At 43.7% G+C, this 21,204-nt stretch overlaps 1 protein-coding gene across 1 annotated transcript in view; it reads left to right on the top strand.

The window, feature by feature from the left end:
* Positions 1-21,204, top strand: part of SCARA5 (scavenger receptor class A member 5) — a 139,153-nt gene that overhangs the window by 62,903 nt on the left and 55,046 nt on the right. The window contains exons 4-5 of the mRNA XM_089528720.1: positions 14,821-15,495; positions 21,039-21,119. Coding sequence (XP_089384846.1) covers positions 14,821-15,495; positions 21,039-21,119 — 756 coding nt within the window. The remainder of the gene's footprint in view (positions 1-14,820; positions 15,496-21,038; positions 21,120-21,204) is intronic.

Raw genomic sequence — 21,204 nt, 5'->3', positions numbered from 1 at the left:
GGTTTTTACTGTTCTTATTGTCTGTTTTTAGCAATTTCTGTACACCGCTTTGATCGTTGGAAAAGCGGTTAATAAATGAACAATTTATTTATTATTATTATTATTATTATTATTATTATTATTATTATTATACGTGGGAACATGACATATTATCATTTTTGTACCTGGCTGTGAACAGATATTACTGCACAGCCAGGTCTCTTCCCGAGCGCGACCCATTCTTCCCTATGTTTCTGCGCATGTGTACTTCTGAAAGAGGGTTTGGTGCGAAGTACAATGGGAGGGCATTTCTACAGTTTCCTATATCCTTGTGCTCTGATCCTTGCTGTGTTGCTCTGCGAACTCATAATGAATTAAAGGTTGGCTGTGGAATGGCTGAAAGCAACATTGGAGAGAGCATATTTCCATTTTTGATATTTTTGATAAAACCATCATGAATTGATGTTGATTACAACATATCTTTCAGGAATAAATGGTACATGTAGTGCTAACAATAATGAAAGCATGAAGAAATAATTAACATGGCACTTTCATGTTCTGCCGCTCCGCTGCCCCAAAAGCAGCGGCAATCCATGATCTTTTTCTATCCCACTCATTTAATCTTCTCGCCCTTACTGAAACCTGGCTTCCGGCCCACGATACCGCTACCTCTGCTGCCCTTTCTTTTGGCGGTCTCTCCTTTACCCACACTGGCCGCCCTGAGGGTCGCGGAGGAGGGGTCGGCATCTTATTGTCAAAGTCCTGCCAGTTTCAGGTTCTCTCTCCTCCCCCCAGCTATTCCTTCTCCTCATTTGAACTACACTCCATTAGACTCTTTTTTCCTCTGCAACTTCGGGTTGCCATCATCTATCGTCCTCCTGGTTCAGCGTCTCAGTTTTTCACAGATTTTGAATCTTGGTTGACATTTTTTCTTTCAGATACTGTCCCCTCCCTGATTTTAGGTGACTTTAACATCCACCTTGACGATCCCCAGAATTCCTCAACCTCTCGCTTTAGCTCTCTCTTAGCTTCCTTCGGTCTCCAACCCCATTCCAACTCTCCAACCCATTCCCTTGGTCACTGTCTCGACTTAGTTCTCCCCTCCAAGTGTGTCGTGTCTGACTACTTGGCTTCTGATTTCCCACTATCTGACCATCACCTACTTTCCTTTACTCTTACCTACATCCCTCCTCCCCGTCATACTGTCCTCCGCCAGTTCCGCGATCTTCATTCTCTTAACCTTAACCATCTCACTCAGTCCTTGGATTCATCCTTAGCTTCTCTCAATCTTGGGGACTCTGCTGACTCAGCTATGTCTTTACTGAATTCTACTCTCTCTTCAACTCTTGACAGCTTTGCCCCAGTATCTACGCGCGTGTCCTCCTCTTCCTCTACGACTAGGCCTCAGCCCTGGATCACTCCCATTGTTAGATTTCTCCGGTCCTGCTCCCGAGCAGCCGAACGTCTCTGGAGAAAGTCTAGGGAGTGGGCCGACTTTATCCATTTTAAGTTCGTTCTTTTATCCTTTTCACGCGCCCTGTCGATGGCAAAACAAGACTACTTCAAATCATTGATCTGCGCCAACGAGAGGCGCCCGCAGCGCCTGTTCTCCTGTTTCAACACACTGTTAAAACCCTCCCCTCCCTCCGTCTCTCCATTATTTTCTCCCTCCGACTTCGCCAATTTCTTCATTACAAAGATCACTACCATTCGCTCTGAGTTAACTCCTCATGATTTGGCTCCCACCATTAATCTCCTCGCCCCTCCTACTAATAAACTCTCCGTGTTTCCTCCTGTTTCTTTGGAAGAACTCTCTTCGCTGTTGAACTCATCAAAACCCACCACCTGCTCTCTTGACCCACTTCCTTCTCGTCTTCTAATCTCTATAGCCCCCTCTTTGTTACCCTCCCTCCTCTATATCTTTAATCTCTCTCTCTCTTCGGGTTCCTTCCCCTCAGTCTTCAAACATGCCTTAGTTTCCCCTATCTTGAAAAAACCCTCTCTCGACCCCTCTTCCTTGGCTAGCTATCGTCCAATCTCTCTTCTTCCTTTTCTCTCTAAGGTGTTGGAACGAGTTGTCTATTCACGCTGTCTTGAGTTTCTTGAAACCAACTCCATTCTGGATCCCTTCCAGTCTGGTTTTCGCCCACGGCACTCCACAGAGACGGCCCTTACTAAGATCTCAAATGATCTTTTGCGGGCCAAGGCGAATGGCCTTTATTCTATCCTTGTCCTACTCGATCTGTCTGCGGCCTTCGACACCGTGGACCACTGTCTCCTGATAGATATACTCTCTGACCTTGGTTTCTCGGGCCTTGTTCTCGATTGGTTCACATCTTACTTGTCAGATCGATCTTTTTCAGTGGTCTCGGGTGGTCAGACCTCGTCTTCTGTCCCCTTATCTGTTGGAGTTCCTCAGGGCTCTGTTTTGGGTCCCCTTCTGTTCTCTCTATACACACTCTCCCTTGGCAAACTTATCAGTTCTTTTGGTTTCTCCTACCATCTTTACGCCGATGATACCCAGCTGTACCTTTCCACCCCTAATCTTTCACCAGAGCTAGAGCAGCAAGTGTCATCCTGTTTAACAGCTGTCTCCCACTGGATGCACCATCGGCGTCTGAAGCTCAATATGTCCAAGACTGAGCTTCTTGTTTTCCCTCCTAAGCCCCACCCTTCACTATTCCTTTGCTATCTCCGTCAATAACATCTCGATACAGCCGGTCCAGGAAGCCCGCAGTCTTGGTTTCATCTTTGACTCCTCTTTGTCATTTATCCCTCAGATCCAAACTACAGCCAAAGTCTGTAGATTTTTTCTCTATAATATCGCCAAAATCCGTCCATATCTCTCAGCTTCTACCGCAAAGACACTGGTCCATGCCCTAGTGGTCTCACGACTAGACTACTGTAACCTCCTCCTGGCAGGGCTTCCTCTCTCTCACCTCCACCCATTAATTTCTGTTCAGCATTCAGCTGCACGCATTATTTCACTCGCTCGCCGTTATGATCATGTCTCCCCTCTGTTGTCTTCCCTTCACTGGCTCCCTCTTCCTTTCCGCATCAGGTACAAACTTCTGCTACTCACCTTTAAAGCCCTGCATGGGCTGGCCCCTCTTTATTTAACCGATCTTCTCTCTTCCTACATTCCTACTCGCACTCTCCGCTCTGGTAGCCAAAGTCTCCTCTCTCAACCTAGGATTTTCTCTGCCCCATCCCGGATCCGTCCTTTCTCTCTTGCTGCCCCTCATTCCTGGAACCTTCTTCCTCTGCATGCACGGCTCATCACTTCCCTAACCAGCTTTAAGACAGAGCTGAAAACCATATTGTTTAGGGAAGCGTTCTCAGGGAATTTGTGATTGTCATCTGGCTGTCTGACACTATTTGATGTGATGTGATTTGTTTGATATTTGATGTTTTTAATCTGTTTTTTTTTCTTTTTTCTATATGGTAATTTTATCTATTCATCTTTTAATTGTTATTATCTTAGAATGTACGCCTTGGGCAGGCTTTTATTTACTCCTAATTTTACCGACTTTGTACAGCGCTGTGTATAATTACAGCGCTATAGAAATAAAGTTTAATAATAATAATAATAACTTTCAGGAAATAACAAGAAATATGCAGATGAAATTCCCTAATGGTAGAAAACTAAAAATGCCAACAGACTTATATTTCGTTATGAACATAGGATAACATTACCTGTAATATTCTGACACACTTACCTTATATTCTGTATTTAAAACCAGCATTCCATGGATTTTCTTTATTGCTTCTTCACAGTGTTATTATTCCATATACAAAACATTAAAATAAACCTATTTTCACTTTATTAATCACATACAATCAAATTTTTTAAAAACAATGGTCAATCTTCACATAGTGATTTCCCTACATCCTCTTGCTATCATTATGTCATCAAATGAATTCTGCTTTCTTGATAAGAAAAAAAGCGGCAGTTTGGCAATAGAGGAAGCATTTCGACTCTGGATACATCAAAAGCTGTTAAAGACAGAACAACATTAATTAAAAACCTTCAATACTATTAAGAGGAACAAAGGGAATTGAGAGGAACAGTAGGAAGAGAAAGGAGATGATAAGACAGGAGGAGGGCTTTGACGCCACATCATAATGCACGGCTTGAGACAGGGACGCAATCGGACGCCAGAAGTATCCCACAGAGTGGGAGCAACGTTTTCTGGGAAGGAAAGACGAAATTCTATCATTGGAGCAAGATGAAGCAAATGGAACTGAAAGAGCCCTGGAGGAGAACGCTATGGAAACGAGGTTTTGCGATAAAATCCGTTCCGTTCTGTCCTCGTTCAAACCACAGAACGTTATATGATATGTGGGCAATAAACTCTATAGACTCTACTTCGAAGTTATGGATTGCTTCAATGCTTTAGATGTTGAATTGATGTTTTAGGGGAGGGAGGGGATATTGGGATATTTGTATTGTATGGATTCTTTTAATTGTAAGCTGCCTCGATTGTCTTTTTTATTTATTATTATTATTATTATTATTATTATTATTATTATTACGTGGGCATCTTCTTTCGCATAAAGAACACCAGCAAGTCTGCAATGAAGTAGTTGTATAGAATATACATTGCATCTTGCAATGTATACATGCATATGGCGATACTCACCAAATAATTGGCAATATGGAAAGGGCTTGCTTGCTGCTTGCCTCATCTCACCTGGTGGACTACTAGCCTCAGAGACTACTTTCTGCCAGGACCAAGCCCCAGGTACCCAGCCAAGGACACCTCTTCCCCTTCGGATTTGTTCTGACTTGGATGCTGAATCTCGGCACCTGCTTGTTCTGCCGTGTTGGAAAAGATTCAGTGTGTGCAGCATGAGGATTTGTACAGGATCCTTGGAGAAGTGAGGGCCACCACTTGCATACTGGATCCTTGCCTTTCCTGGCTTCTGAAGGCAACCAGAGAGGGACTGGCCGAGTGGGTAAGGAGGGTGACAAATGTCTCACTGCAGCAAGGCAGATGTCCATCTTGTCTCAAGGAGGCTGTGGTGTGACTGTCACTGAAATAGACCACCCTCAATCCCACTGTTTTGAATAACTATAGGCCAGTCTCTACTATTCCATTCTTGGGCAAGGTTCTGGAGCGAGTGGTGGCCTCCCAGCTTCAGGAGTTTCTGGACGAAATGGGTTATCTGGCTATGGGACAGAGACAGCTTTGGTCGCCTTGGTGGATGACCTCCGTAGAAAACTGGACAGAGAAAACGTGTCCCCATTGGTCCTGCTGGATCTCTCAGCGCCTTTTGATACCATCGACCATCCAAGATAGAGTTGCTCCTGGTCATTTGTAAGGCAGATCAGGGAACTGGGGCTTTGCCTGTCCTGGAGGGGGGTCACATTCCTCTGAAATCTCAGGCTGCCAGCTTGGATGTGCTCCCAGACTATACTCTGAGCCTGGATGCGCAGGTCTCAGCAGTGGCCAGGAGTGCAATTGCACATCTTTAACTTGGGCACCTACTGCACCCATTCCTTGAGACATCAGATCTGTCTGGACTTCTCTCTGAGCCTGGATGCCCAGGTCTCAGCAGTTGCCAGCACTGGATTTGCACATCTTAAACTCATGTGCCATCTGTGTCCGTTCCTTGAAGACATCAGATCTGCCTGGACTCCTCTCTGAGCCTGGGTGCCCAGGTCTCAGCAGTTGCCAGGAGTGCATTTGCACATCTTACACTTATGTGCCATCTGCATCTGTTCCTTGAAGACATCAGATCTGCCTGGACTCCTCTCTGAGCCTGGGTGCCCAGGTCTCAGCAGTTGCCAGGAGTGCATTTGCACATCTTACACTTATGTGCCATCTGCGTCTGTTCCTTCAGACGTCAGATCTGCCTGGACTCCTCTCTGAGCCTGGATGCCCATGACTCAGCCCTTGCCAGGAGTGCATTTGCACATCTTACACTTATGTGCCATCTGCGTCCGTTCCTTGAGATGTCAGATCTGCCTGGACTCCTCTCTGAGCCTGGATGCCCAGGTCCCAGCCCTTGCCAGGAGTGCATTTGCACATCTTACACTTATGTGCCATCTGCGTCCGTTCCTTGAGACGTCAGATCTGCCTGGACTCCTCTCTGAGCCTGGATGCCCATGACTCAGCAGTTGCCAGGAGTGCATTTGCACATCTTAAACTCATGTGCGCCAGCTGCACCCTTCTCACAGGTGGGGCAGGTGGGTTTTTAGTTTGTTTTTAACTTCTGCATATTTTATGTGGTATTACATATAGACTTTGTAATTGGTTGAATTTTATAACAATTTTAAAGGTTTTAACTGTGAGCCACCTTGTGTCCCTCTGGGGAGAAAGGCGGTATATAAATGAAAGAAATAAAATAATATAAAATAAATACTGAGGGAACAAAAGACATGAGAACACAAGCGCAGCTCCCAGAAAGCTGTCTGCATGACCGACCTAGGAGCAAGATTTGAGCCCAGATGTGAAAGAAGAGATGAGGCCAAGAGATGCAACTTTCTTTGCAACACACTTGGACCAGGAACTAATATAATGCTCTTCTGGCAGAGGTTTAAGGAGATCTAAGCCCCCCTCAAATACTATAACCTTCCTCCAGAACTTAAGGGCAAGCCACCAAGCTCTGCTAGATAAGGGCTTTCCCCTGTTTCCCGCAACAGTAGAAATATAAATATAAAGCAAAGTATTATCTGTCATATATTTTCCTTCCTTCCTTCCTTCCTTCCTTCCTTCCTTCCTTCCTCCTTTTCTTCTTTCCTTCAGTAATTAAAGTCTTAAGCCTCTTGCTCATCCTAACTGTAGCAGATAATATTAACCACAACAGAAAGCAATAGACATTTGGTAAAATAAACCACAGCTGAAATCAAAATTTCCTTTGAAAAAACCAAAACATCATCTGTCATCCGTTTACTTTTTTCCTTCCTTCCTTCCTTCCTTCCTTCCTTCCTTCCTTCCTTCCGTCCGTAATTAAAATCTTAAACCACTTGTTAATCCTAACTGTAGTAGATAATACTAACTATAGTAGAAATCAACAGACGCTTGGTAAACCAAAGCACTGATACAGATCCTATTGATTCATTCTGGGAAGGATGAGCCATTAAATTTAGCCCAAATTGGTGGATATACTGGCTTCACAGAAGTACACACAAACCACATTTACACACTGGGGGAAAATCTCAGAGGTTTTTGTGCCTTTTCTCAGGAAAACCTGACAGAATGAGAACATTTGCTCTGTAAAAACTCAACTGTTTCCGCATATTCACTTTTTGCAACCTGAAAACTGTTGTGAGACATTGCAGAGACCTCCTTCCTAGCATCCTTACTGCCTTTAAGATCCATCATGGAGACTGGTCTTGTGAGGGATCTCTCCCTAAAACACTGTTGTTGGTATTTATTGCTATTGAAAACATAAAAGAGGGCTTACCTGGTAATCCAGCCACAATTTCAGAAAATGGTTGTGCAGATTCTTCATAGGAGATGCTAGGATGCCAGAAAAGGAGAGAAGCCCCCCATACATGCATGGCAGGGGGTTGGACTGGATGGCCCTAGTGGTCTCTTCCAACTCTACGATTCTATGATTCTATGATACACAAAGACACACAACATACAAAAGCATTCCCTTGTTATTCCTGGTGTGGAAAGAGAGAATAGAGGGTTCACCTGTTCTTGGGTCCCTTGAAGTGTGAAGCTCTTGTATCTGAGACAGTGGCCCCATACAGACAGGCCAAAATAAAACTGCTTCAGGTCACTTAGGACTCGGACGTATGCTGTTTAAATGATGCAGTCGTCCTAAGAGTCCAGAAGCTGCGCCAAAGCCACGTTCCAGTCCTAAGGACTGGAGCATGGCTTTGGCTCAGCTTCTGGCCCCTTAGGACATATGTGTCATTTAAACAGCATACCTCCAAAGTGACCTGAAGCAGCTTTATTTTGGCCTGTTTGTATGGGGCCCCTGTCTCCTCCTCTGGATCTGGGAAAAGCAGCCTCTATACCGCAGTACTCCCCAGTCCCTCCCAGTAACCCCTAAGACCTTCTCTAGCAGATCACAGAGAAAAGGTTTTGTTTTGAGTGTCAACTCTGGCAAAACCAGGAAAGCAGAGAAACCCCCACACCCCCACACACAAACACACAACAATACAAAAGCAATGCAGTAAAGAAGGTCACACAGGGATCAAATGCAAAGTAAATAAAGGATCAAATGCAATGGGGACTTGCTGGTTATTTCTCTTAAAAGTTTGCTTTCTTGTTCGTATCTGATCCCAAGAGGCATGTGGAACCAGAGACTAAGGACATTAGTGCCCTCCTCCCACCATTTCCAAAGAGCATTTTTACCAAAAACACAGCATTTCAAGTCACACATTTCCCGCACAATTGTTGCTTTGAAATCTCTGCAAAGGAAGGCATTTAGAACGAGGTCCCCAAATGCATTCAAAGCCCAAATGCAGAAACGTCTCAGAGGGTCACTCATTGTCCAGTTGCCTTCGCCCGCGATGGTCTTGGATTGTTAATGGAAAATGGAGGGGGAGAAGTTGGTCCACTTACTTGCATGGAAACAGAAGGATGCTGGCCGGTATCAAAAGCCTAGTGGTCACATCCTGGAGCAATATCCCCAGTTGCCATGTTGGAGTTGTAGCAAGAGCATTTCACATGAAATTGGTTCTTCCCTTCATCTGAAATATAAAGCAGAACTTCATGTTAGTACAGCCAGCTCTCTATATCCACTGATCCTATATCCACGGATTCAAGCATCCACAGCTGAAGAATATTTTAAAAATATATAAATTCCAATAACCAAAGCTTGATTTGTGACATTTTATATAAGGGACACCATTTTACTCTGACTCTGTTTTTAATGAGACTTAGCATCCATGGATTTTGGTATCCATTTATGGGGAACAAAGTCTGAGTGGATACTAAAAGCCAACTATATTATCTTCACATTTTTGTTACTCTATTTGGGTTAATTCTCTTTTAATACTTCTCCTCATTCCCTCCCTGTCACTATTTTCCTCCTGGTTTGGGTTTTTAACCTCTTTTCGTGCATAATTTTTCCTTTGAGGATTTAAAAAACCAAAGTATGTCTCCCATCCATTTACCCTTCCTTCCTTCCTTCCTTCCTTCCTTCCTTCCTTCCTTCCTTCCCCTCGACCCTTGCCCTTCTTGGTTGACCGTTCAGGGAGGAGATGCCATAAAAACATTGTTACAACATTGCAGTGGTTAAACGCCTGTACTGCAGCCATTCACTCAAAGCCACAAGGTTGCGAGTTCAAGACCAGCAAAAGGGCCCAAGCTTGACTCAGGCTTGCATCCCTCAAAGGTCGCTAAAATGAGTACCCAGACTGCTGGGGTCAAATTAGCTTACTTGCTAATTAGCTTACTTGCTGTTCACCGCTATCATCTTTGGAATAGCAGTATATAAATAAAACAAATTATTATTATTATTATAAATGCATCTTCAGGGAGGGGATACTTCCATCTACTTTGAAACAGGCAATAGTAAAACGACTCCTGAAGAAACCCTCCCTAGATCCCCTTGCAAGGACTAACTATAGACCGGTCTCCTTATCACCATTCTTGGGCAAGGTGATCAAGAGGGCGGTCGCCTTTCAACTCCAGGCTGTCTTGGACGAAGCCGATTATCTGGACCCATTTCAAACTGGCTTCAGGGAGGGATACGGAGTTGAGACAGCCATGGCTGCCTTAGTCGACAATCTTTATCTGGGCATCGACGGGAAGTGTGACCTTGTTGGTGCTCTTGGACATCTCAGCAGCCTTCGATACCATCAACCACGGTATCCTTCTGGAACGCCTGAGAGAGTTGGGTATCGGGGGCACTGCGCTCCAATGGCTCCGGTCCTACCTCTCGGGAAGATTCCAGATGGTGAGGCTGGGGGACTGTTGCCCTCCTAAAAGAGAGCTGACATCTGGTGTCCCTCAGGGCGCCATCCTGTCCCCCATGTTGTTTAACATTTACTTGAAGCCGCTGGGAGAGATCATCCGGAGTCATGAGGCGAGGTGTTATCAGTACGCTGATGACACCCAGATCTACCTCTCCATGTCTCCGACTGATACAGTGACTAAGGAAGGCACCTCTCCTCTGGATGCCTGCTTGAGGTCAGTAATGGGCTGGATGAGGGAAAACAAACACAAGCTGAATCCAGAGAAAAGAGAGGTACTTGTGATAGGCACCCCAGGTCCAGGTAGGGAGATTTGTCATTCTGTCCTGGACGGGGTCACACTTCCCCTAAAGGACAAAGTTCACAGTTTGGGAGTACTTCTGGACTCATCTGTACAATTAACATCTCAAGTGGATGTGATGACCAGGAGTGCTTGATACCAGCTCCGGCTGATACGCCAACTGTGTCCCTATCTGGACCGAAAGGACCTTGAAACAGTGGTACAATCACTGGTAATCTCTCGCTTGGACTTCTGTAATGCGCTGTACATGGGGCTACCTTTGTACCAAGTTCAGAAGCTTCAATTAGTTCAAAACGCAGCAGCCAGAGTGGTCACTGGGACCTCTAGTTCAGACCACATAACACCTGTACTAAAATCCCTACACTGGCTGCCAATTCGCTTCCGGGCCCAATACAAAGTTTTGGTTGTTACCTTTAAAGCCCTACATGGCTTGGGCCCAAGTTATTTGAGGGGATGCCTCTCCCGACATGATCCGCCCCACACTCTCAGAACGAGTGGGAAGAACTTACTTGATCACCCTAAAATGAGATTAACAACCACTCACTAGAGAGCATACTTGCCAATGGCCCCTGCACTCTGGAATAGCCTTCCGGAAGACCTCCGATTTATTTCCACCTTGGATGCTTTTAAGAAGGCACTGAAAACTTATTTATTCCGCCAGGCATACCCTCCTGATCTTCTATAGATTTGAAGAAATACTCTCTCTCTCGAATAGGAATATATTTTGGGATGTTAACCTGAGCTGTTACACTGTATTGTACTAACTTGTTTTAGATAATCCATGACTTTTTATTGTGATTTTATTAACATTGTTATAGAATTACTGTTGACGAATTTTTAATCTGACTGTAATCCCACTTCAATCCACCGAGAGAGGCGGGAAAACAAAAATAAAACATATTATTATTATTATTATTATTATTATTATTATTATGCCTTCCTTCCTTCCTTCCTTCCTTCCTTCCTTCCTTCCTTCCTTCCTTCCTTCCATGCTTCCTCAAATAAAAGCCTTAAACCACTTGTTAGTCCTAATTGAAATAGATAATACTAACCTCAGCAGAAACCAACCGATGCTTGGGAAACCAAAGTACTTGTCCAAATCCCATTGATCCGCTCTGCTTGATACAAGCCATTGAACTTACCCCAAATTCCCCTCCGTTCTTCGATTTCCTGCCCTTCCTTTTCATTGCCCTCCTAACCCTGAGTAAGAGCCAATGAGTAAGAGCCAATATTCAGAGATATAAACTGATCAGCTTAGAATCCCTTAGTTAACTTTAGGAAATAGCTCCAGCTTTGAGAAGCATTCCAGCTGTTTCTGTTTTCCTCTCTGAGAGGCGGTTTTCAGTCTCCTTTGGCCCCCAGTTGCTCTAACCACTCAGCCTGGCTCTCCCTTCCCTTCTGACCAGAGAAGTCCATGGAGGCTGGCAGTTGGCCAGAGGCAGCCTGATCCTTCCGCCTTCATCGTACGCATCACAATGGCCAAGAAAAGTAGTCCCTGGAAGCCTTGGGCCAGCGGAGGGAAACGTCCATTGCTCTCCATTGGGAGATACTGGATGATGGGGAAAGTGGCCATTGCTCTCTTAGTGGAGAGACTGGAAATATATATAAATACACACACACTTTGGAATAAAATCTGAGTGGTTTTTGAAAGACCAGATTGGAAAAGAGGGAAAATGCATGCAATTTCCACAAGCGTGGACATATTGGCATAAGGGCAGATGTGCTGGCTTCATAGAAATGTGTGTGTGTGTCCATGTGTGCGTGTGTACATGCATGTACACAGGCACACAGACGCTTTTGAAAACATCTCAACATCTTTTTGAAAGGCCAGACGGAACAAAAGGGAAAAGGCACGCAAATCCCACACATTTGGCCAAATGGGCCTGAGTGACCAGAGAAGGGCATGAAGCCTGGCAAGGGACGGCCTCACTCCTTGATTCTTCTGCCTTCATTGTACCCTTCGTAATGGTGCAGAAAAGTAGTTTCTGGGAGCATTGCGCCAGTGGAGGGGAAAGCGTTACTTTTCAATGTTGTGAGATGTTTGCTGGGAAAGTTACTATTGCTATGTTTGTGGACATACTGGCTTCACAGCAATATACATGCAAAACCACACAGATAGGCTTACTTTGGAAAAAATCTCAATGGTTTTTCAAAGACACATATAGATATGTGGGTATGGGTGTGCATGTACACACACACACACACACACACACATTCACACATGCTTTGGAAGAATAAATCTCTGTTTTTTGGAAGACCAGACTGAACAAAAGTGAAAAGGCATGCAAATGCCATAAGTGTTGGGTGTATTATCTATATATTTATCAGTGACTTGGATGAAAGAATAGAGGACATGCCTGTGAAATTTGCAGATGACACCAAATTAGGAGTAGTAGCTAATACTCCAGAGGACAGGATCAAATTTTAAAATGACCTTAATAGATTAGAAAATGTAATCTATCCAAAATCTACCCAAAGTTAACAACATGAAGTTCAGCAGGGAGAAATGTAAGGTACTACAATTAGGCAGGAAAAAATTGAATTCATAGATATAGTAATAGTAATAATAATAATGTATTTATATCCCGCCTCTCTACAAAATGCAATCGGGGTGACTTACACGGTTAAAATATACAGCCCAAAGCCTCAACCACCCCCCTTAAAATACAATTAAACAATGTGGAATGTAAAACATAAAACATACTTAAAAACAATTCAATATACTGTGGTGAAGTCAGAGGTCAGCAATTAGATTTTCAATAATAATAATAATAATAATAATAATAATAATAATATAGGAGGGAGGGCAGCTACCTGGCTTGGCAAGATGACATGCAAAATGGATCTGGGCGTCCTAGTAGACCACAAGTTGAACATGAACCAACAGGGTGATGCAGCAGCCAAACAGGAATCAATAGAAGTTTAGTGTCTAGATCAAGGGAAGTCATAGAATTATAGAACTGGAAGAGACCCCAAGGGCCATCCAGTCCAACCCCCTTCTGCCCTGCAGGAACTCTCAATCAAAGCATCCCTGACAGATGCTCATCCAGCCTCTAAATAAAGACCTCCAAGGAAGGAGACTCCACTATTCTCCATTGAAGGAGTGCATTCCATTGTCAAACAGCTCTTACTGTCAGGAAATTCCTCCTAATGTTGAGCTGGAATCTCTTTTCCTGGAGCTGGCATCCATTGTTCCATTGTGTCCTATTCTCTAGAGCATCAGAAAACAAGCTTGCTCCCTCCTCAATATGACATCTCTTCAAGTATTTAAACAGGGCTATCATATCACCTCTTAACTTTCTCTTCTCCAGGCTAAACCTACTCAGCTCCCTAAGTCATTCCTCATAAAGCATGGTTTCCAGACCCTTCACCATTTTGGTGGCCTTCCTTTGGACGCGCTCCAGTTTCTCAACATCCTTTTTCAGTTGTGGTGCCCAGAACTGGACACAGTATTCCAGGTGGGGCCTGACCAAAGCAGAATAGAGTGGTACTTTGTCTTCCCTTGATCTGCACAATATACTCGTATTGATGCAGCCTGGAATCATATTTCTCAAGCATAGTTCTCCTCATAGGACATAGTTCACAGACCCTCCAATACATATTAAATCAATACATATCAAATTAATAAATCAATTCATATCAATACAGTCAGCCCTTTGTATCCATGGATTTTTTTATCCGTGGATTCAAGCATCCACAGCTTGAAAATATTCAAAAAAGTAGAAATTCCTAATAGCAAACCTTGATTTTCTATTTTGTACTAGAGACATCATTTCCCTTTTCCGTTTTATTTAATGGGACTTGAGCATCCATGCATTTTGTTATCCACGGGGGGTCCTGGAATCAAACCCCAGCAGATACCAAGGGACAACTGTACATTGTCAATAAAAGTATAGATCTGGATTGAGGGACGTAATAGTACCACTCTGTTCAGCTTTGGTCAGACCTCCCTTGGAATATTTTGTCCAGTTCTGAGCACCATAATTCAAAAAGATATGGACAAGCTGGAGCATGACCAGAGGAGGGCAACCAAAATGGTGAAGAGTCTGGAAGACACCAAGCCCTATGAGGAGAGACTTAGGGAACTGGATATGTTTAGTTGGAGAAGAGAAGGTTAAAAGGTGATATAATAGCCCTGTTCAAATATTTGAAGGGGTGTCAGAGTAAAGATGGGGCAAGCTTGTTTTCTGCTGCTCCAGAGAATAGGACAGAACAATGGATGCAAGCTCCAGGAAAAGACCTTCCACCTAAACATTGGGAGGAACTTCCTGACAGTGAGAACTGGTCCACAGTGGAAGACACTGGTCTCTTGGCAAGTGGTAGAGTCTCCTTCTTTGGAGGTTTTAAAACAGAGGCTGAATGGCCATCTGTTGGGGATTCTTTGATTATATGTGTGGGTTTGCTATGGCCATCCTCTGAGGTTGAGAGAGTGTCACTTTTCCAAGGCCAGCTAGTGGGTGTCCACGGCTGAGGTGGGATTCTAACCTTGGTCTCCTCAGTCTTAGTCCAACACTCAAACCATCATTCCATGCTGGCTCAGGTGGAAATGTGCATAGGCTTTTCTATTCATGTTGTCCTAGTTTTCTGCCCTGGTAGTGTGGAATGGGTTTTCCATTTTCTCCCAGTTTGAGATGTCATCTCCTTCTCTCCTTCCCAGTTTCCCGGCCTCAGAGTTCCCCAGAGGATCTCAAAGCGCTGACTGGGAACGTGAACCGGTTGAACGAAACCTTCCGAGATCTTCAGCTGAAGGCGATGCAGCAGCCCTTGAAAGGGGAGTTCCTGGACCACATCTGGCGCTTGCAGGACCTCCTTCAGAACCACTCCGACTCTCTTTTGGTGATGACGGGATCTCTCCAGAAACTGGAAGGGGCTCTTGGGAGCTTGCAAGCCCAGGCGGCTCAGACGGACAGGGTCATTTCGGGCCTGCGGGACAGCCTGAACCAGCAGAGCGATGTGGCACAGATGGAGATATACAGACTCTCGGTGGAGGGGAACAGCAGCCGCCTCCTCTTGAAGCACCATGAGGGTGTCTTGGCAGAGCTGGCCTCCCACGTGGAGAGCCTGAATGACCAGTTGACCGAAGTGGGAGGCGAGGTGGGCAGCATGAACCGGACTCTGTCCTACGACGTGGGCATCCATCACACCCGTATCCAGGACCTGCAGGTCTTGATCAGCAATGCCACCGAGGATGCACGGCAGATGCGCCGGGTCCACATTGCCATGGAGCAGCAGCTGAAGCATGAGTTGGCCATCTTAAACAATGTCACCGAAGACCTCAGGCTCAAAGATTGGGAACATTCCGTTGCCTTGAGAGACATCTCAGTAATACGAGGTACGGGGATGCAGTGAAACTCAAGGGCAGTGATTCCCAAACTTTGGTCCTCCAAATGTTTTGTACTTCAGCTCCCAACATTCCTGACTTCTGGCCAGGTAGGCTGAGGCTTCTGGGAGTTGAAGTCCAAAACACCTGGAACACTCAAGTTTGGGAATCATTGCTGTAGGGTCATCATCATACAAGTTGAGTCTCCCTTATCTCCCTTATGCTGGGGACCAGAAATGTTTTAGATTTTGGATTTTTGTTTATTTATTTGGATTTTGGAATATTTATATACATTACGTACATACATATACATTAGCTGCCTTGAGTCCCTATACAAGGAGGAATGTGGGGTGTAAAATGATGATGATGATGATGGCAACATATCTTGGAGATGGGACACAAGTCTAAACATGAAATTCATCTATGCTCCATAAGCCAATATGGTGTATTGATTTGAGCGCTGGACTATGTCTTTGTAGACCAGGGTTCAAACCAGGTTTGACCATGGAAAAACCCACTGGGTGACCTTGACAAGTCACAGTCTCTCAGCCTAAGAGGGTGGCTATTGCAACCTCCCTCTGAAAAAAGTTTGTTAAGAAAACCTGTGGTAGGTTGTTTTAGGGTTACCAGAAGTCGGAAATAACTTGAAGGCACACAGCAACAGCAAAAACAACAATGTACGCTTTATACACATAGCCTGAAGGTAATTTTATACATAATATTTTTATTAATGTTGTGCATGAAACAAAGTTTGTGTACGCTGAACCATCAGAAAGCAAAGGTGTCACTATCTCAGCCCCCAATGTGGAGGATTTTGGATTTTAGAATATTTCAAATATTTCAAATTTTGGAATTCCAGATAAGGCAGACTCAAACTGTACCCGAGGCTCTGGATTAATTGAGCATCATATAGTTAAAATATTTCATCTATGCCAGGAATGGACATCTTTGTAAATTATGCTGCCATAGCAAATAATGAATAATTTTATCATTCTTCTCCCTATTATGGGAAAGTCCTCAAAACTATGCAGTTTTCAAGGATGTGTTTGTAGTATGGCGCTTATGGGTGGGGGCAAATGTGCATTTTCATTGTTTTCTGTTACAGAAAATCACATTTGCTATGCAAAAAAAGCCACATTTGGGTGTTTTGGAATGGATTCGGTCCACCACCCAATTACAAATCCACCTAATCATTTCCCTCTTTTTTCTCTTCTCTTCTATTTATTTAAGAATGTGAATATAAAAAAAACACATCAATACATACACAAAGCACATCAAAACAAATACAAAAGACATCAAAACAAATAAGACAACAGTTAAACTTCCTGAGTCCAGTATAGGTTTGTTCTCTCTTCCGCTTTTGAATCCATATGCTTCTATCCAGATTATAATTTCATCAATTCTTCATCTCCTTATCATATTATAGTGAATTACATCATCATATCGCCTCTACATTCATCTGTATCATAGAAATCATATTTACCTTTTACATATAGCGCAAATATTTATTCTAAAACAAAAGCCTTAAGCATTGAATCATTTCTTGGTGAAGCTGCCCAATTTAGTTTGACCAAGGAGCTGAATCTGGAGTTTGTGTTAGCGTAAAACAGGGATACTCTTTAGGGAGAGGTGAGTCAGTCAGTTACAACTCTGTGTCAGTTTTGCAATTTTGCATCACAAACCCATTTGATGCTCTTTTTGCAAGTAAGAGAGCATGACACCAGGTAACACAAGAGTTGTCGCAAATATGTAAAGGACTGTCATGGAAGTGATGGAGCAAGCTTTTTTTCTGCTGCTCCAGGGACTAGGACACAAACCAATGGACAGTTGTAACTGGTTTTGAGTCCTGAACTGGGAAAAAGGTAGGATATAAATAAACATCATCATCATAAAAACTAATCATGGAATTGAAAGGGCCCACAAAAGCCATATACTCCAACCTCTTGCCATGCAGGAATCCACAACTACCAAAAGATGACCATTGTTTAAAGACCTCCAAAGCTGGGGAGTCCATCGCCCTCCAAAGCAATCTCTTCCGCTGTTGCACCACTTTTACAGTAATTTTTAAAAAAAAGTTCTTCCTAATATTTCAGTGGAATCTCTTTTCTTGTAATTTGATTCCATTGGTTCGTGTTCATTGATTTGCATCCATCGTCCCCACCATACAGAGGTCTTTGGTTTTGACCCTGATATACTCTTGACCTGGCAACCATAATTCCAACAAAACCGGGCGCCATTCAGAGAGAAGGATCCAGGTTGTATTGGGAAATGGGGACCAGCTCCCCAAAATGATTTCCGTTAGACGAGGGCACGGGTTCCTTCTTGGAGAAGGCAGCTGAGCTCCCTAAATCTCCACATGACGTTCCATAAAGTTGTATAAAGTTCCTGCAAAGGTTGCAAGCAAGAGTGCTCCTGAAAGGAGAAGTGTGTATCCATCCAAACTGGGCTAATGCCTCAATCGTCCTCTGAGGCTGAGAGAGTATGACTTGCCCAAGGATACCCAGTGGGTTTCCAAGACTGAGCAGGGATTCAAAGCCTGATCTCCCAATGCTCAAACCACTACACCACGGTGGCTCTTAGGCTTACGGTGACCCTCCCTTAGGGTTTTCTTGACAAGATTTCTTCAGAGGGGTTTTGCCTTTGCTCTCCCCTGGGGCTGAGAGAGTGGGGCTTCCCTAAGGTCAAAGAGTTGTGCGTCTCATGCCATCACATGTTGTTGTGTGCCTTTAAGTCATACCCAACTTATGGCAACCCTAAGGTGAATGTATCACAAGGTTTTCTTGGCAAGACTTGTTCAGAGGAGGGTTTCCCTTTGCCTTCCTCTGCAGTTGAGAGCATGACTTGCGCAAGATCACCCAATAGGTTGCCATGTTTGAATGGAGATTTGAACCCTGGTTTTCCAGACTCCAACACTCAAACCATTATACCACTAAAATCCATCAGTGAGACCTTTATTGGCCAACCGAAATGCACAATATACTTGTTGCAAGCACTGTGACTCTTAGACGTATGGTGACAGTCTGCTCTCACTAGGTCCATCTTCTCTCTTCCTTTGTAGACTAGATGGTCCTAGAGCTTTCTTGGCACAGTTTCTTTAGGGGTGGGCTGTCTTGGACATCCTTTGAGAGAGTGACTTCTCCAGGATCACCCAATATGATCTATGGCCAAGTGTGAACTTGATCCCTGGTCTCCTGAAGTCCTACTCCTCCAACACTCAGTTCACAAGACCTGTTTTCACTCATTAAATGGTCCAAATCCTTCAGAAAGAGAGAAGTGAGACAGTGAGAGCAGACTATTTCCCCATCTTAGGAGAAAGGCGGGATATACATCCCATTAATTAATTAATTAATTAATTAATTACAGGTTAAGTCCCAAAGTCCAAAATCCTCCAAAATCATCCACATGGGAGGCTGAGATAGTGACGCCTTTGCTTTCTGATGGTTGGATGTACACAAACTTTTTCTCATGCAAAAATTTATTATTATAATTATTATTAAAAATTTTGTGTATAAAATTACTTTCAGGCTATGTGTATCAGGTATATATGAAACGTGAATGAATATTGTGATTAGACTTGGTTCTCATCTCTAAGACGTCTTGTTCTGTATATGCAAATATTCCAAAATCTGAAGAAATCTGAAATCCAAATTGCTTCTGGTCCCAAGCATTTCAGATAAAGGAATCCCAACCTGCATTATTCTTATTATTGGATTCAGAGTCCACCTGATGTTAGTAACTAGATTTTGGGGTTATCAATAAATTCTGTCCATGAATCAATGGAGAAATCAATGAGGTATTGTTCAATAATGTGGCATGTTTCCTGAAAAGTTGCTTTTCTTAATGCAGGCATCTATTGTGCTCCTATCTGGAGCAATTTATTCAGATATCTAGTCAGTCACTTCAGAAGCCCTCCCAGAGCATCTGAAAGGATTCTGACTTGTTTTACATGCACACCCACTGGGTGACCTTGGCCAAATGACACTCTCTCAGCCTCAGAGCATGGCAATGCCAAACTCCTCTGAAGAAACTTGCCAAGAGTCCAAGTAGACCACAAGTTGAACATGAGTGAACAGTGTGATGCGGCAGCTAAAAAGGCCAATGCAATTTTAGGCTGCATCAATAAAAGTATAGTGTGTAGATCAAGAGAAGTAATAGTGCCACTGTATTCTGCTTTGGTCAGGCCCCACCTGGAATATTGTGTCCAGTTCTGGGCACCACAATTCAAAAAGGACATTGAGAACCTGGAGCCATGTGTCCAAAGGAGGGCGACAAAAATGGTGAAGGGTCTGGAAACCATGCCCTATGAGGAACACCTTAGGGAGCTGGGGATGTTTAGCCTGGAGAAAAGAAGGTTAAGAGGTGATATGATAGCCCTGTTTAAATATTTGAAAGGATGTCATATTGAGGAGGGAGCAAGCTTGTTTTCTGCTGCTCCAGAGAACAGGACCCGGAACAATGGATGCAAGCTACAGGAAAAGAGATTCCACCTGAACATTAGGAGGAACTTCCTGACAGTAAGGGCTGTTCGACAGTGGAATGCACTCCCTCGGAGGGTGATAGAGTCTCCTTCCTTGGAGGTCTTTAAACAGAGGCTGGATGGCCATCTGTTGGGGATGCTTAGATTTGGATTTCCTGCATGGCAGGGGGTTGGACTGGATGGCCCTAGTGGTCTCTTCCAACTGGTCTCTATGATTCTATGATTCTAAGAAAATCCTGTGATAGGTTTAAGTCCTTATAGGCCCCCCCACCGTAAAGGCCACACAGGCAATGGTTGGCTAACCTGGGGGCATTTGTTGTTATTTTATTCTGTATTGTTCTGTAATTTTAATACTGTTTTTGAATTTTTAATGTACTTTTAAATGTTGTGAACCGCCCTGATCTTACGGAAGGGCGGTATACAAATAAAACATTTATTTTATTTTATTTAGGTTTGCTTTAGGATCGCCATAATTCAGAAACGACTTAAAGGCACACAACAACAACAACAACAAACATAATAAATAATACATGTGTTGCTTGCGCTATGCAGTACTTGTGTGGAAGGGTGACACTGTGTAACTGAACACACATCATCATGCATAACCCCGCGCGCAGTGGCACCAACACCTCTTCTGCATTCATGAATGGTTTAAAAAGATTTCGGTTCCATGGGTAGTTTAAAGTATATATGTACCAAAAAAAAATATTGAAAGTTATTTCTTACATTATTATAGGTGCTTTTTTCTGCCCTTGTGTTAATTTCCCCCCCATAATTCTATTATTATACGAGTCTATTAATTTTGCTTATATTTGTACTCCTTACCACATCGTCTATTTGTTTTAAATGTAAATTTTAAAAAGATAAAAGCCCCAGCCCCATGAAAATCCCCTTTGGCTGCATAAATTATAAGCCAAAGGAAAGAGAGAAGAAAAGGAGGCCAAGTGAACTTCCCATGGGAAGGATTCCACAACCAGAGAGCAGTCCCCAAGAAGGGTGTCCTCTCCAAATGGAGCTGCAACGATGGTGTGGATGAGACAACATGAAGCCACTCAGCATCTCTATTCTTTCCTTCTAGGGCCTCCAGGACCGAAAGGAGAACAAGGCAACGAAGGGATGGAGGGCGAACCTGGGCCTCCCGGCTTACCTGGACTGCAAGGTAAGTGCATTATTGCAGAATGCTATCCCTTTGTTCATGGGGAAGCTAACTTTTTAACCAGGTTAGACCAGCATGTGAAGCATCT

The sequence above is a fragment of the Sceloporus occidentalis genome, unplaced genomic scaffold (genome assembly GCF_023333645.1).
Source record: "Sceloporus occidentalis isolate IW3139 unplaced genomic scaffold, rSceOcc1.0.p SCAF_6, whole genome shotgun sequence".
Lineage (NCBI taxonomy): Eukaryota > Metazoa > Chordata > Lepidosauria > Squamata > Phrynosomatidae > Sceloporus > Sceloporus occidentalis.
This window is presented reverse-complemented; position numbering and strand designations above follow the sequence as displayed.